Genomic DNA, 17,717 nt, shown 5'->3' on the forward strand with positions numbered 1-17,717 from the left:
AATGGAAATATGATGCTCATTAGTTTCTTTTATGTTTATTGTGTCATTTTAACTTATTATTATCATTTAGTTCCTGCACAATTTCGTAGCATGAATGTAAGGGAGCTCAAATACACTCACACTTTAAATGGTGGTCAAAGTTTTTATTTACCCAGTGGTGTTGACATTAACGCGCTCGACTCTTATTTTGAAGTTCCACTCGCTCAGCCAATCAGATTTTAGCTTCATAAAACAGGAAGTAATGCTATAAAAACAAACGCGCTGCACACCCTGACAAGTAGCGACAGTACGTGTGACTTTACAGGTAAATATGTCTTGCTTTGTGTTTCTATTCAATAATTTTACAATTTACAAGATGATTACATTTGCTATTGTAAAGAATTACCAGCTGAATCTGAATGAATAACTGAATATGTATTTCAAAAGTTGTTTTATAAGATAAGATGCGTTTGGATACATAACTCGTCTCGTGAGCTGATGTAACAGGTTAAATACTAGTGGCGATGCTATGAGGTTTTGTAATGCCTTATGATGAACTATGTATTGCAGAAAACGTCGATACTTTACTTTAAACAGTACACAACCTTCACAGCAGTCATGCTGAAAGCTGTGGGACAAGCTCTGTTCTCAACTAGCCTGCAGAATCCTAAATACTCAGCAGAGAAGAAAGAGGTAAATGTTTCCCAGATTGCATTGTATAAAAAGTACAGTAAACCTTTGGCCTGATGGGGATTGTTCTGTTTATCACTCTGCCTTGTGACACAAGATGTGATCTAAGTTGGTGCTGAAATGTTAAATGGTCAATTTAAAAATGTTGTGCAACTCAAACTTTCAAGCATTACACTCACGTGTGAGGATATGCTACTCGTCTCTGTTTTAGACAGAATGCTATCTGAAAAGTTAATTCAATTGTAAAAACAGTGCAATAATAATGACAAGGCTACTATGGATAATGAAATGCAAATTAAAGATAACTATATGAACGAATACAAATGATTGATTATCCATATCATCATGAATGTATTAATTTGGGGTTTTGAACTGATAATGGGACAAGACATTGGAGGCATTTTTCAAAGTGTTCTGTAGTGTTAAATGAGTTAATCAATGGAAATTTAATAATTTATCAAGTTAAAGGGGCAAACATTTGCAGGTTACAGCTTCTCCACTTTGAGAATTTGCTGCTTTTCTTTATTGCATTTTATTTTAAATTGAGTGTCTTTTGGACAGCTTGGGATATTGTGATGGGTGTTGCACCTGTTACGGTCGGGGGATAATAACAGAAATAATATTGCTGCGTTGCTCAAAGTGTTTTGTTGTATCACACCCCACAATGTTTGTGACTGTATCTTTTAAATTATGAGGTCACCACTTGTCTAAGTATCATTCAATCAAACTTTATTTGTATATCCTCTTTCATACAGGTTATTGCAATTGAAAGTACAAATGCAAACACTATAGACTATTAAAATATGTGACTTATCTAAACAATGTAGAGTCATCATTTTTGGTAGCAGACGTGATAAAGAAATCATTTTGTGATGTAGACAAAAAAATTGTGATAAAGACAATTTCAGCAGCAATGAAGCTAAAATTCCTCATCAGGTCACAGAGTGTAACATGGGCATTATCCACTTCAACAGATTGATTAATAATAAATGAGTGCATGTTTTGCAGGAAAAAGACTATGAGTTTCGCACCTACCAAGCCACAAATTGGGTAAGCACCACTCTGAGTGGGATGGAGTGGGACGCAGCCCTGAGCGCTGGCTTCCGCCGGCTCTTCAGCTACATTCAAGGCAACAATGAAAACAGTGAGTTTCATCCATTATGGTCCTAAAATGCAACATTGATGTATGTTTGCACTTTTTGTACGTTGCTTTGGACAAAAGCGTCAGCTAAATGAACTGTAATGTATGTATGGTTAAAAAAAAAAAAACGGGTACAGTCGGGTCTTACTTTAGTATCTTTTGTGAAGCATATTCTTTATTTTGTCGAGACTTCTTCAGAGATGTGTTGAAGTATTTGAGGCATTTATTGTGTGGTGCTGTAAACCTTATGTAAAGCCATGAACTTAATTTACAAAATAAAGTTGATTAAACTCAATCTGTCAGGTTTAATATTGTTGAAATGCTGCAGAATTAAGTTATGGATGACTTTGGCGTAAAGACAAACGAGTCAATGAAAAAAAAAAAAGTGCACTTTAGTTCCTGCTCAGCAGTTTGTAACCGCACCGCTGCCTTTGTTTTACTCAGCAGTTTACACTGGCATTATTTATGATAACATGCATTGTTTGTGCTGTTGACGACTGAGGTCTGCAGTGTAAAGAGAGTGTGATGTGTAAACCTGCTGTTTAATCCTCTACATCTGCCAAACATTGTGCTTATGTGTCCACCATCTGTTCAGGTATCATTATGTTGTGAAGTATTGATCCACCAGCTGGCAACTGAGGGTTTGTTTAGAAATATGTGTCGACGAAAGCTGATTAAATGTCAGAGCATCCATCAGCTCAATTTTAACATTTCTCACTACCGGTAAATAGATTTCTTTTTTTTTTTTTTTTTTTTTTTATGTTTTACATCCATCAGACATGTGTGCTGCTTGTGTTTTTTTTTTAATCTACACGTTTGCGCATGTACAATTGAGTATTTACTTCCTTGTTCCTCAGAGGTGAAAGTGGAGATGACTGCTCCTGTGTCGAGCCGCGTGGACCCTGGAGCCGGTCCCGCTTGCGAATCTCAGTTCACCGTGTCCTTCTACATCCCAGAGGAGCATCAGGACAATCCTCCGCAGCCGAGCGACCCGGCGGTGTTTGTGGAGCACCGGAAAGAGTTCTCAGCTTATGTCAGGTAGAGTACAACCTGGGCACCAACTGATTATACATGTTATTGCTAATTTCACGTAATATTGTGTAAAATCTCTGATATACAGAACTTAATCTTCCTTTTCTTGTACCTTCTTCCAGGACGTATGGTGGTTTCTCTAATGAGAAACTGAAGCGCGAAGAGCTCCTGAAACTTATGGAGAGCCTGCAGAGGGACGGAGTCCAATATTTGGACAGTCCGTTCTACGCAGCCGGGTATGACAGTCCCTTCAAACTCACAAACCGTAAGAACGAGGTCTGGGTCCTCAAGAAGGAGAAGGAGCAGGAGAAGAAGGAGTAGGACGTTTTAAAGGTCAAGCTAAACTCTGCACACCGCAACAGTCAAATCATTTAATGACACTCGGCACAGCATTTATCAATGTCCAAAGGGAAACAAATCTTGGCTATTATTGAAATATGATTAACAAAATAGAAGTTTTAAAGGTCGTACTGACAAACATTTTGTATAGTAATTTTTCCATGTCTGACTGTCTGTTTTGTTTTATTACCTTTGACTAAAAGTTACTGAATCATAGACTTACTGAAAGGCTTCACAATGAGACTAAACATATGATTTACGAGAGCTCTAAGAGGTCATCACAAACAAATAAACCTTGAAGGAAAAACTGGATACAGTGGGGCAATATGTCCAGCAGGTAGAGCCAAAACGTTTCTCTCATTTGGTGCAAACCTGTCATGACAGAAAAACAACAAGTGCCTCTTCATTTATTTGAACTAATAACTTTTATTCTACAAAGATTCTACATTTAGTTTCACCTTAACATTAATATAAAAATACTGCGTACAGGATGAAGAAATAAAGGATAGGGTCACATGTTTTCAAGTCTGTCTTAAGCAATACCTGTTCACTTTACTGCATTGTCCTGTTTGTTCTCGCTGCTAAGAGATTGCATGATGAAGGGGAACAAAATCCAGAGTCCTCGTTATGTGAACAAATGCTCTTAAGTTTAGAAAAAAACCACATGAGGCTTTAACAGTCAGAGTTAATGTAGTAGCGTGTATCTTACAAATGACAGGTTTTTCATTTTCTGCAGAAAGGAAAGGAAACCCTGTTTGTGAATACACAAAGGAGGACTTTTGTATTAAAAAAATCCAAATTTTTCATTGTAAATATGGACCGTTCATACCTGCATCACTCAAGTCTCAGCAAAAGAAAATGTTCCCCTGATGAATGAATGACATGTGCATTATCTGCCTGTGTGGTTTAAACTGAAATCTACCCACATTGCTTGTTGAGTGTAAGATATTAACAGAGAATAACACACACGTTAACATAAACCTAATGCCTTTTTTAATCTAAGTTTACTTCATTTTATACATTAAATCATCATATTTAGAGCTCATGATTCACTAGAAATTGTGTTTTTAATCCGGATGGTGCATGGTACTTGATGAGGGAACTATGACGTAAGCACTGCACTGATGTATGAATCCTGGGAGATATTACTTAATGATGTTTAACAATGTAAAATGCATTATCTCATCAATAATAAATATACCTCAGCATCAAATGATTATTCTGATCATTCATCTTCTCTGTGTAATCATGTTTTAGTAATCCCTATTTCGTGATGGGATTATTTAATGCAGTTTGAGTCACAAACCGCAGAAAGCTCCCGTGTGAGTTATGTGATCTGCAGCGGATACAGTTCAGGCCGTCCCCCACACTCTGTTCTATCGTGACCTTTTTTTATCAGCCTGGGTGAAATCCTCTCCTCAGTTCGCGTCGCCCTCCATCCTCTCTCACCTTCTCCGTCAGGTTGACGTCTGCTGAGTCGTTCTTTTTATTTGTGGCAGAAATGTTCCCAATATCATGTTCAGGCACTCAGCAGATCGGACATCTTTTTTTATCCTCTGAACACACACACACACTCTTCATCTGTTGTTCACCGGTCAGATCGATCTCCTGGCCGCGCTCGTGGAGGTGAAACATTGCTGCGGATAGGAAATGTATCATGAGGCTCACTTCCAAACTTTGTCTTCCCCCCCCCCCCCCCCCCTCCAGCCTGGTGCGGACCTCGAGTCAGGATATATGTAAAAGTACTTCCATGACTAAACTCATTTGGATTTGTACAATCATTTTGTTGCAGTTTTTTTACAAGTCATGTGATAAAGTATTTTTATAGGTTTCAGTGTTTTCCTACATCTCATATTGTAAATTAGGAAAGCTTAAAGTTATTTATGAAAACTGTAGTTGTGTAAGTGATTGTTTTATTTATATGTACCAATTTTTTTTTTTGTAAACACATTTTTATGACACTTTTTTGAATAACCTTTTTTTTTTATTCTTACCGATGGATCAGAAAACGTCCTTGCATTTGTTATGGCATACTATACTATGACTTTCTTTATCACATTTTTATGACCTGTCATACAATATGATGTTTTAAAGGCATATTATGCTATGGATGATATACTACACTATTGTTTTTTTGTAATATACTATACTGACTTTTTAATGATTTGTTGTTTAATTTCTTTGAGGCGTAATCTACTATGGCTTCTTTAGGAAATCTTTTATTGCATGCTATGCTACGACATTATTTTTAATATCTTAAAATTATTCTTAAAGACTCCTAAAGCGCCAAAAACACAGGTCATAACTACTCTATTCCTGTCCTCGCCACTGCGTCCAAGTCAATAGGCGTTCTGTCTAATTATTCACTTCATACTACACGGAGGGTGTTGAATGTGAGAGGAGAGGGGAAGCATTGAAGTGTCAGTATTGTGATTATGGCTGGGAGGAGTTTGTATTGATTCCTGTCTGACAGCCAGATGGACACAGCATCACAGAGCTGGCAGCTGAATTGGCGGTGGAGGGACTTTATTGTAAAAATACTGAGGCAGTCAGTGTTTCTGTGCCCTTGGGAACGAATACTCGACGTGCCGAGGCGTTGAAAAGACAGCGATGCTCTGCGGGAAATGTTGAGAGGTGTAGGCCAAAAAACTGTAAGTCAGACCGTTGCTCTGCAGCGAGTGGACAGGTCCATTATAGGCTGAGCCTCTGATTCAGTGTATGTCCAGAAGGGGACATAACTGATGACCCTTTGGGCGGGGGGGGGGAGGGGACCTCTGGAGCTTTCCAGATGACGGACGAGTGTGGGTGCCATGGCGACGGTACTAATGAGGCTGTGATTTGGGGTGGCGGGCTGGCAGATGTCCGTGGATCAAACACACACACACACAGAAAAATGACACAAACGCTCTCTTTAAATATCACCTTGTTTTTATTACACAGACATACACAAGAGCGTTAGCAGCTCCACTCCCAGTACTATTTCTGTCCTCCCGTCTTTTCACAAGCTCTCTGCGATTGAGACGTGTTCCTGTCATGAGACGAGCCCCGGGGGCCCCAAGTGCTCAATCATGGCCCGGGCGGGAGCTGGGAGACACACTTTGGTCACAGGTGATTAAACCACAGGGTGTTATGGCAGTTAGGAGGTTATGAAGTCACCACAGTTTATGACTCTGAAGAGACCACATTTACTCAGCTGTGAGCACCAGCATGGGCTTTGCATGACTCGAGATTAAGGGCAGTAGAAGGCTTTAGCATTCATATTGACATTATTGCATTTCTTTTGTTACTCTGAAGCACCTTTTTTTAAAAATAAAGAAATAGCATGGTGGGATCAGCGTAGTAAATGTGGCCCCTCCTAACCCCTTCCCTGTGCCTCCATCACCTCGCTGGTTGACTCTGATCACGACACCGTTCGCAGCCCTGCTATGTGAAAATAAATAATCTACAAAAAAGGAAACCACTCCCTTTCAGCAAACACAGGGCTCTAAAAATGTACAGTCTTTGAAAATAAGTCAAAATGTTACTTAAAACTCCTTTCTCTATGTATTTACATACAGAATCATATAAAACTGCAAAAGGATAAACTTAGCAGAAAGGTCAACAGCATGATCGAAATCATTTAAGCCCTAAAAAGCTTCTAGGTCTCAGCAAAGTTAGAGGGCTGGACCGTGTGCAGACCAGCGGACCCACGCTCAGATTGTGTTCACTTCCAGATCATTTTCAGCACTTTGGTAACCAACACGATCACTTCAAGACTCCCGACAGTAAAATAAGGTTTTTTTTCTTCTCCAATGTCTTTCTTTACATTTATAGATTCATACTGAACTTCTGAACACAAGTCATAACATCACTTGTTTATTAAAACAATCTTTAAAACATATTTTTAAAGTCACAAACAAAGAAAAAGACCTATGCACAGTGCAAAATCTACAAACTAAAATTGAATTAAAAGAGGTTTTATGAGCCTTTTTATATAAAGTAAATTTGCTGTTTTGATTGAGTCTTTTTATACTCGACTGTTGTTACTTCCTGGCCGTCACTAGGTGACAGCACTGAGCGCTCTGCACTTCCTATGAGCCACTGAACAAACCAGCTCTGCAAACTAAACCTCTGACCTAAGAGCAGAAAGCAAAACCTGCCGATCACCGCAGCTGAAGTTGTACCGTGGAGCTCTCTGATGTACCACTTCCTCTGGTTCTTTCCACAATATTATGGGCTGTTTGAAGCCAACACTTGCAAACCGTGGTGCTCTCAAACACTTTCCAAAGCCAACAGAAGAGAAGCAAAAGCTGAGAAGATTCACAAGGCGAGAGTCTACGTTCCACTCTTTCCAACTGCCAAGCTACGTAGCACAACAGCAGTCACAACTTGTGACTTTTCAATTCCTTCACTTCACCTTAGTTTACCGTCTTAACCTTGTCCTTCAAAGAAACTAAAAGGGTCATGTGTGTGTTAAGAACAAGATAAAGTAAAAAAAAAACAACAGCAAAACAAATGGAAAACAAACGAAGAACACCAGGCGTAAAAGAAACACAATTCTTTTAACACAAAGGGTGAGTCACCAAACGAAGAACAGAGTGAGAGTCATGGGAGTCTTGAAAAGCTGCAGCAGAACCGGTTCTCCACTTCAGACTAAGTTCAGCCCGGTCCATGACGGGGCGACCTCTGACCTCACATCAGGACCCGACAACATGCCCACTCCCTCAGAGGCAGCGCCGAGGGGGTGGGGCTCAGGAAGGTGATTTAGAGGGCCTTCTATTGGCTCCTCTTCCTGCCTCCTACCTGGTTATGACGAGTTCAGCTCCCTGTATCTAAGGGGCGGTCCTTGCTCTTTAACTTCTGCTCTCTTCAGATAAAGTGCCGTTAGAGTTATTGAGTACAGGGAGCGTCTGAGCCGTAGGTCCGCGGGACAGACTTTCTGCAGTGTCTCCGTACTCACTCTCAGCCAGCTCCCCCTCACGCTCACAGATTACGGTCATTGGGCTGCTGAGGATTCGGTTGCGTGCGTTGTATTTGCTGCTGGCAGCAGAGGGCGGCGTGCGTGAGCGCCCGTACTTTAACCCGCTCAATGAAAAGGACGATGAAGTCGGCGAGGACAGAGCCAAGGCCTCGTAGCGGCTCCACTCATGCATTGCCCTGTTACCGCGGCCGGGGGAGGTGCAGGGGCTGTTTGGCGACGACAGTGAGGAGGGTGAAGCAGCGGGGGAGTCCAACGCTGACTCGGAGTATGTTCTCTGGGAGCGAGGGTCAGTGGAGCGAAGCATCTCGGTGGCCGACATCCTGAAGCTGGTCTCCGAGCGGCTGCCCTTCTTTAGAAGAAGCGCCTTGAAGGTGTCGCTGCTGGTGGCCGACTTGCGGAGGTTGCGCTGGATGGAGCCTGTCTGGCGGGGCAAGGAGGACGTTGGGCCTGGGGACACCGTGCCTGGAGACACCATCCCTGGAGAAACCGTGCCTGGAGACATCATCCCTGGGGATACCGTGCCTGGAGACATCATCCCTGGGTACACCATCCCTGGAGACACTATCCCCGGGGACCCGGCTGTTGGGGTGGCGGGTGGAGAATCGGGTTGGCCCCCAGTCCGGGACTTGTCCTCCTCAGACTCCTTACGACCCAGGACCTTGCGCTTCGACCTGGGGTAAAATGTAAACAACCAGATTAGTGACATGCTTGTAAAAATTGTGAGTGAGTTATTAAATTCATAAAAAGTCAAATAATTTAAGGGCAAATAAACGAACTGCTGGAAGAGCAAGAATAAAAGCAAGATTTGGGGTCAGTTTTTTCAGTAAAGCAGTCATCAAATCCAATGACTCAAATTAAAATGAGGCTGCAGCATATGAGATTTTATATATCTGACTCAACACAGCCTGGTTAATCTTTCTGTGTTGTACCAACAAAAAAAAGGAAAAGGATATCACTTAAAATACTTGGCCTACGTGCTCCGATTTTGCCATGTGTCAGCACTGCCCCCCCAGCAATCATGCGTCACAGCACGAATCTTAAAGAGGTAAAACAATAAACATTAAGTGGGGTGGATGCTCCGAAAAAGAAAAGGAGGGCATTGATAAGAAGAGTTATACATTTCCGTTAAAGAAATCCAATGAATTCCTACAAGAAAAGCTGCAGACGCTGCAACTCTGCAGGAAAGCTCAGACACGGCACAATGAAATTAATCAAAAAACACAAACTGGGAAAAGTGCCCAAAGCTGTTTTAATCACACAAAGATAATTCAGCCTCCTCTCAACAGGGGGTATCAGAGTGGTTGACTGCACCTACACGATCTATAACTCCTGCGAACAAAGCAAAGCAGTAAAGCTGCAACTGGCAGAATACAGGGGATTAGGACTAGCAGGGAAACAGCCTTATTAGTCAGAGGTCCAGCGGTATGCACTGTGGGGTTGCTGTTGATAATAGTATTACTGTGATGGCAGAAACAATGCTGGCTAATTAAAGGGAAGGGGCTACTTGCCACTTCGCACCTCTCTAGAAAGGATGCACCCACCCTCTGCATGCCCCCTCTGCACAAGGAGGGAGAGAGGAGGAGAGGGGAGACAGAGACGATATGAGACATGAAGAATACAGATTCTGTGAGAGAGAGATTTACTGCTAAAAGTAAAGGGAACAGAGACACAAAATCGTTAATCCTAGATCTACAGAAAGAAATTCTTCCATGAAGGACAAATAACCCGATAGAGAATATACTTGCGAAGGTCAAATGAGAGGGAGAACTAGAGGGAATAAATGCTTTGTGAGAGAATCAGCTTTCTGTTAAGACTGCAAAATATGTGTCTGCGCCCTAAATTCAACCTCCATCTACCGGCATCCCCCGCGAGCTCCCTCGCCCCATTAGCCCATCGAGCATTACATAAGTCTCTTCTCACACACGTTCACACGTGCATACGCTCACACACCTGAACTCGGTCAACCGCGACGGCTTCGTACTGAACTCACGGTTTGTTAAATTCACAAACATGCACGGCCACACTGGAGCGGCGGTGACACCATTCTCAGGCATAGAGAGGTAAACAAGACTGCAATTTAAGACACATCTCGGAGAGCTCGATCAATTTCTTTCTCTTGGCTGTATTACATTTGGTTTTGGAGGATCTCTCTCTAGACAGGTTGTATTTTAGTGCTGCAGCTGTGAAGGCATTTCATTCAGGGTTTTCATCATTCTCTCTTTGGCCAGAGAGAGAGAGAGGGGACGTGGAATGACTGAGTGGAAAACAAAGGTATTGGACAGGTGAGACGGGGAGAGGAAATGTGTCAGAGAGGTCGCTATCACAAACACAAAGTATATTTAATTGAAGCCGATTATTCGGACTTATAATGTCTTGATATTTTTGCAAATTAACTCTTAATGTGTTCATTTGATTATGTGAGTTTTCTTCTTCGCAGACAGCACCGCCAGGAGTCTGTCATCACTTTCCACTTGTTAAAAATCTGGAAAATGATTCTATATGTTCCACACTAAGGAGGTGCAATGGAGGATGAGAGCAGTAAAGCAAGTGGTAAACAAACACAGTCCCCCTGTGAGGTTTACCCACACACGCTTACACAATCCTGCCTTAAATGGCAACAATAAATCGCACTTGTACACGTGATGCGTGCACCGTAAATACATCGGCAATCTGTTGGCAGCGGAAATAAATTCCTGTGAAATGAAATCCTGTGATGCTCAAGAGAAACCATCGACTGCCGCTGCACGTGACCGTGAAACACAAACTGGCGGGCTGCATGATAAATTTATGTGTGTGCTCCCTTTGAAGCGCGGGAGCATGTATGCAATATATGTCAGAGAGCGGGGTGTGTACAAGAAACAGAGATAGAGGGAGAAAGACAAATCTCTCCGGTGGCCTCTAACCTAGATTAGGACCCAAGGGTGTTGAGAAGTTAAATAATGGATGAGTAACCGCCTTTTTTTCTGAGCAACGCTAATGTGACTTCACTAACAGAGACGCCTGGATAAACATGTGACTTGTTCTGACTCAGGTTGCTCCTTGATTCAGTTTCCTCACTAACCAGGAACACAAAGAGCCACTCTGGGCTGGGAGACTCCAGACAGCAGCTATTAGACAGATGTGTGTGCTTGCAGATGGGACAGCGCTGGGTAAACTTATGACTGAGAGGTGGACGTGAAGAGGAAGAGGAAGAGGAGGAGGAGGAGGATTAGAAGAGGGGGATGGAGATGGAGATGGGAAAAGAGAAACCATGGGTTGAAGGGGGAGAAGGAGCTTTGACTTCAAGGTGATACATTGTGGTTTATGAGCGAGTGAGAAAGAGGGTCGAAGGAAACAGAATGAAAATAAACTAGCTCAGTGGAATAAATTATATATCAGGAGTTGAAGCAGGTCGAGAGTAAAGTAGTGACAAGAGGCGTAAAAAAGAAAAGAAATGCATCACGGTACCTGTGAATGGCGGCAAAAAGGTCCTCGGTGGTTCGGGGCCGCGTGGCAGTCGGGGTCACCATGTTCTCCTCGGAGGCCCTGTTGGCTGACCGGGCCGGAGACGATTCAGCCGTACTGGAGTAGAACACCTCACCTGAGAGAGAAACATACAAGTTACACACACACAGTTACAAGACAGCAAACTCACAGACTTTACTCAGTAACACACACTCATGAATCCACCATCCCGTCGCATTAACCTGGATGTCTATGTAATCGGAAGTGGTGCGGAGGAGGTGCGGGACTGTCTTCTTACATTCTCTTTCTGTCTCGAGATTTCCTCTCTTTTCTTCTTCTCTAGTTCAGCCTCTTTCCTCCTCCTCCTCCTCCTCCTGTCAACCTCCGCGCTCACGTCTGCGCTTCGACTGCCTGAGCCGCTGCAGGCAGTCTCACTTTACGCTCTCCCCATCCTCCCTTCCATCCCCTCACTAGATCGGTTCCCCTCCCCTCTGTTACGATGGAGCTCCTCCCCCGCTCCCTCCACGAAAAGCATCCCCCCTGGACACTTGCCCCCCCTCCCTCAACTCAGAAGGAAGAAGGGATAGATAGGACAGAAAGAGAGAGGGGCTGAGTAGGACAGAGGGAGGATGAGAGATTAACAGTAAAGACGAGGAACAGGAAAAAATGGATATTTGGAAATGAGAATGGATGGTGGAGAGAAGTCGAGTAGACAGTGGAGGCTGAGGTGTGTGAGAGGGGAGGGGGGGCAATGCGGGAAAAATGAAGGGACAGTAACCACAAGAGATCTCTGCATATGAAATGTAGAAGAGACAGTAAGACAGGATGAATTCAGGAGGCTGCAGTAGTGCTGTCCCAGTGATAAGCCGCCGCCGCCGCCGCCGCTCCTGTGCTATTTTCACAGTTTTCAAATCTTTAAAAGCTTGTGGTTTCAAGTTTGGATTGTTTGCTTCGGAGGGCAAAATTAATTTCACAGCTGCCTGAGGAGCTGGCCGCACAACCAGCAGGCAGCAGCATCCACTACTAACCATGTAGGATTATGGTAATGAGCTTAACTAATAAGTAAATGAAGATTTCGACTCATTTAAAATTAGTGTTCTCTCTTCACAAATTCTGAATATGTCTAACTTTGATTTGATGGTATATATATACATATATATATATATATTAAAAAAAGATACAATAAAAATATATTTTAGTCAGACTCACCAGTATCTTCTTCCTTGGAGCTGATGGATCCAGTCGTGCTACTTGTTCCATCTCCCTCCTCATCTTCCTCCTCATGAGCCTCTCCATTGGTATACAGTCCATGGTCAAGACTTGACTGGCTGGCAGAAGCAGACATGTAGGACTCATCCTGGGATGCTATGGATGTTTCATAGCTCTCTGCTAAAAGCTCGAAGCTCTCTAAAGTTTCCTCTTCCTCCTGTTGCTCACTTTTTCTCTCTCTCTTTATTTGTCTTTGCGGCGCATCTACTTGGTCTTCTGTCTGTGGCAGGCTGGGTGTATCCTCATGCTGAGATGGAAGCTGTTTATTAATTGGATGGGGGCTAAAATGTTGGAGAAGAGATATTTTGGGTTTCTTGGAGACAACTGGGGGCTTCTGTCTAACAGGAGAGCTTTGGGAGCTCTGTGGGGGACTAGGCAATGATTCCCGTCTTTCAACTTTATCTTTGTTGTTTAAAAGAAAGCATCTCTGATCTTCGGGTTTTCCATTTATGACAGCACTATCTGGCGTGTCATCTGTGATACTGAGTTCTAAAGACAAGTCTTCTAAGAGCTTTGACACAGGCGATGGTGAGGAGTTACGTGAATCTTCTTCTGGGGAGCAGTTTGACAGATGTATCACAGTGGGATGATCCAGGAAGTGAGACTTCTCCAGGGGCTTTAGACCCTGAAGGAGGTCCACCCCTGTTTCCTGAGCTTTGGTGTGGTCTGATTTTCCGTTAATCTCCTTCTCTGGTCGTTTAACCGAACGGAGCTGAACGCTCTGCAGGGCAAATGGGGTGATCAGGGGATTAGGTGACTTTGTTGGGCTGTTGGAAAGAGCTGATTTAGGGGCATCTTTCACTGCCTTCACAAAAGATGGGGAGGAGGAAGGTGGGATAAAAGCAGGCAGTGGAGGAGGTGGAGGGGGCCCCATGGAGGGGACAGGAGGGGGAGGTGGAGGGGGAGGACTGAAGCTCCCATTGAAAGATGAACTGGAGGGGATTAACATTTCAGGGGATGGAGGAGGAGGAAATTCTGGGGAGGTGGAGCAAGCAGAGGGAGGGCTCAGAGTTTGACCCTGTGGAGTGGTTGGTAACAGGGGAGCTGGTGGAGTGCCTGCACTGGAACATGGTGGAAGAGGGGGAGGAAAGGATGGAGGTGGGCTAAGAGGGGTGGTGGGAGTTGAGGAGGGGAAGGGCAAGGGTGGAGGTGGTGGAGGAGGAGGTCCGGAGCTTTTAAGTGAGTCTGAGGTGTTGGAGGAAAGGGAGGTGGAAGAGGAGGACATTGAGACAGAGGAGAGGAGAGATGACTTTCTCTCGGGCACTCTGGGCTTGGGCCGGCTGCCCGAGGGAGACATGGACCTGACGAACGACGGCACAGGGGTTCCAGCTGTTGGGGTGTTGGACTGGCTAGAGTAGCCGCTAGATGGGGAGGTTAGCCTGTGCACCCGGTCTGGTGAGGAGGTGGACATTTTGGGCTTCACTGCCACCCCTCCCTCCTGGCCTGGAGCTCCAGGGGCCTGGTTGCTGTTGAGAATCTCACCTCCATTCAGTAATTCTCTTGGGTGAGCCCCAGCAGACATGTTATTTGGGGCGTGGGCCGGAGGGGACTGTGACCTCTGGTCTCCATGGTTACGAGGGTAGTCCATGTAGTAGCCCCAGGAATCAGCATAGTCTGAGCGCAAGCTGCTGGTGTCACTGTGAGCAGGCGTCACATGGCAGAGCGAGTATACGTTAGACCCACCGCCACAGTTGGCGTTAGCTACTAGTGATGCTGCAGAGCTACACGCACTGGTGCTACTCTGACTTCGTGGCCGCAGCACCCAAGGGTCATCATAGTCACTGCTCGGGCTGTGAGAGGGCGAAGAAGGTGAAGCCCCTTTTCCTTTCCCGCCTCTCAGCCCCATCTGCAGGCTCTGCTGCAAGCTGGCAATTAGAGTCTCATTGAGCATGGCTCCATTTGGCTCGTTAGCACCGCTGATGGCACTAACACCTCCAAGGGGCTTTTTTGCAGAAGTCTTGCGTCTAAGAGAGTCTGTGCGAGCTGGGGGCAGCGGAGGCTTCTTGGCCTTGCGGAAAGAGATGCTGCGGGACAGCGAGCGATCGCTGTACAAGCTTCCAGAGTCTTCCTGATTGGCCATCTCCCGGCACTCGTACATGCTGTGCCTGGTGGTCCGTGCAGGCGCTACACCATGCCCACTGCTATGGCTGCGAGAGCGCAGACCTGAGTCCAGGTGCATGGAGGTGTAGTATCCATCATTGTCTTGGGAATAGAGGGAGCTGGAGTCAGTAGTTGTCCTGGAAGAGTGTTCCAGGCTGCTATACAGCTGGTTTATAGGAGTGGAGCAGCTGGAGGTCATAGTGCGGTGTGGAACCACCACGTTTTCTGGCGTGTCGTAGATCCACTGTTCCTCTGGCAGACCGGATGGGGGCGTGGCTGCCAATGTGCTGTGGCTGTGCATACTGCTGTCTGAGTGCCCTGACTCACTAGCAGTTGCTGCGACTACCAGACCGCCATCCTTTGATGTGTGAGTCGGGGTCGAAGTGGCCAAGGCTGGACAGGTGGAGCTGTGGGTAAAGGATGTTGGACTGGAGGTCATGAGGTCAGTGTTGGTGGAGGAAGCCAGACTGAGCGATCGAGCTGTGAAGTAAGCTGAGCCTGGGAAGTGGGGGAGCTGATTGGAGGTGTTCAGGGTAATGACCTCAGAGGAGCTAGACAGGGTGGCATTGGGGATGAATGAGGTGGAATAGGCTGCATGTGGGGAGACCACACATGCTGGGCCACCACCCCAATCACTAGCCTTCGTCCCTCGAACCTCCTGAGACTTGGGCCTGGGCAGGGTGCCTGTCCTTGGGGCATTTCTCATGTGCACCACTGTATCGTCAACCTTAAGCTTTCCAATCTGCCTCTGAAGTGTAGTTTGCTCCTCTGACTTTATAGGGGTGCTGCTATAGATGGGGTCAGCACTGAGGGACACCCTGGCGCCTTGTCGAGGCAGACTGTGAAAACGGGATGGATCTCTGTTAAACTGAGGCAGCATCAAGATCCCCGAGCTGTCACTACTAGAGATGGATATACTTCCTGTTGAGGAGGAAGTAGAAATGCCGGCCATCTGAGCAGCGATACCCTGTCCTCTCTGAGCTCGGATTCTCCTCATGGAAGGGGGTACAACCTTTACTTCTTCCGTCTGGCAGCCGGAGTCTCTGGTGTCTGAACGTCGGAGAGTTGAGTTGACGCTCCCAACTCTGCCCAAGGTGGAGTACTGTCCCGGGATAAACATGGAATGCGGCCGGAGCTCTCCGCCGTGTCCTTTTGCTGCTGTCAAAGGAAGAATAAAAAATGTAATAAACATGTGATTGATCAAATTTCTTGTTTTCTCTTTGTGCACCACTAAGCTTCTCTTTCCTCTCGATAACTTCTTCAACCACAATGCCTTCTGCTCTTCTGCCTCGACTCATGGATAAACTGTGGTCACATGGAAGCTAATTAATTTGATTTGCTGTAACTGTCACATGTGTTAATAACTTCTGGTCTTCTTCATTAAGGAGGAAAGGGTATGAGAGGAGACAGAGAGACTCCCTGCTAATCTTCCTCTCCTATTCTAGCTCTGGCTCAGTCCGATAGAAAAATGAATAATACCCTGGGGTCCAAGAAAGGCAGCTGGTAAGGTACGAGGCAAGCAAAAAACAAACACATACGTGGATACGAACAGTACAGTACACAGTGTTGACATGGTCGTGCACTGTCATACAGGACAGAACAAACAGACTATGCAGATAGATATAGAGACAAGGACAAACAGGAATGCAGATATCACAAAGACACACACACATACACACCAAACATACCGGCTTGGAAACAAACAATTTGAAGAATGTGATGCAAAACGTGAGATGATGTCTAGTGTGTCTCCCATCTGTGTTGCCTCTCCTGTTGATGGTCGTATCCAAAAACATACACACACTCTTGCGTCCTTTCTTCCCTCTCTCTCCCTTCTCGCTCTCTCTCTAAACCACACATACACTCTCTTCCTCCTTTGCTAAAAGCTGGAGTGACAGCTTGGCTGCTGCTGCTGCTGCGATAGATTAAGCTGCAGGTCTACTTCGCAGGCAGCTCTTGTACAAGGAGAGGGAGGGATGAAGCACTGGGACAATTACCCCGGCCCAGTAATCATGACATTCAGAGGCTGTCGTCAGCTGGTCAACAACCAAAGCTTCTTTCCTATCAGCCTTGTTGATCTTATCGCAGAGAGAAATGACATTCTCCTTAAATGTGGCTGCCGTCCTACAGCTCAGAGACATGTAAATAAACATCAGCCAGTACAGCAGTGTCAGCTTAGTAAGCTTAGCGCTCGCTTAACACCAGTTCAGCTGAGTAACTAAGGGTAGGGGAGATCTGAAACTTTATATTTGTTATTTAGCCCTCATCTGTTTGGAGGGTTTGAGGGTCATATGTTCTGAAAATGACGAGTGTGGTGGTTACATGTTGGTAAGTGAAACACACATGGGACACATGCTAAGAGTATCAATATGGCCTCAGGATTAAGGCACGGACACTCAATTAACACACACAATTCACAAAAAAAGGACGTCACAATACGTATTCAAGAATGGCACTTAACTTCTCCTATGTGAAAATGAGACAATATACAATGGGAGTCTATGAGTGCAAGGGATTCTAGAAGGAAAAAACAATTGAAAAGGCTTTCATAACTGGTTCCTGGCTAAGGATACAGTCAAGAAGGGTGGGGGAGAGCAAATAAGGACACTTGGTATGAAGAACTGATACAGGGAAAGACTGAACATCTGCAGGGCCTTGATCCAACACTGTGGACTTGCATGTGTCATTTTCTCCCTCTCAATATGATTTACTCAGAACAACACTGGTGGGGTGAGTTCATTCTCCACTCAATGTATACAGTTA

The 17,717-nt window shown here is 44.9% G+C and overlaps 2 protein-coding genes across 3 annotated transcripts in view; one reads left to right on the forward strand and one right to left on the reverse strand.

Moving 5' to 3' along the window:
* Positions 1-170: 170 nt before the first annotated feature.
* Positions 171-4,398, forward strand: hebp2 (heme binding protein 2). Of its 2 annotated transcripts, none has more exons than XM_029462584.1 (5): positions 171-304; positions 550-672; positions 1,678-1,813; positions 2,668-2,848; positions 2,965-4,398. In XM_029462584.1, the coding sequence occupies exons 2-5, from the start codon at positions 598-600 to the stop codon at positions 3,161-3,163; spliced, it is 591 nt and encodes a 196-aa protein (XP_029318444.1). In that variant the 5' UTR covers positions 171-304; positions 550-597; the 3' UTR covers positions 3,164-4,398. The 2 variants fall into 2 exon arrangements, with proteins under 2 accessions (XP_029318444.1, XP_029318445.1); XM_029462585.1 differs by having other exon boundaries at positions 261-304; positions 593-672.
* Positions 4,399-6,091: 1,693 nt separating this feature from the next.
* Positions 6,092-17,717, reverse strand: part of LOC115029008 (NHS-like protein 1) — an 85,043-nt gene continuing 73,417 nt past the window's right edge. The window contains 4 exon segments of the mRNA XM_029463012.1: positions 6,092-8,812; positions 9,660-9,698; positions 11,589-11,721; positions 12,795-16,112. Of these exon segments, the coding sequence (XP_029318872.1) occupies positions 8,014-8,812; positions 9,660-9,698; positions 11,589-11,721; positions 12,795-16,112 (4,289 nt within the window). The 3' untranslated portion in view covers positions 6,092-8,013.

The sequence above is a fragment of the Cottoperca gobio genome, chromosome 24, assembly GCF_900634415.1.
Source record: "Cottoperca gobio chromosome 24, fCotGob3.1, whole genome shotgun sequence".
NCBI classification, from domain to species: Eukaryota; Metazoa; Chordata; class Actinopteri; order Perciformes; family Bovichtidae; genus Cottoperca; species Cottoperca gobio.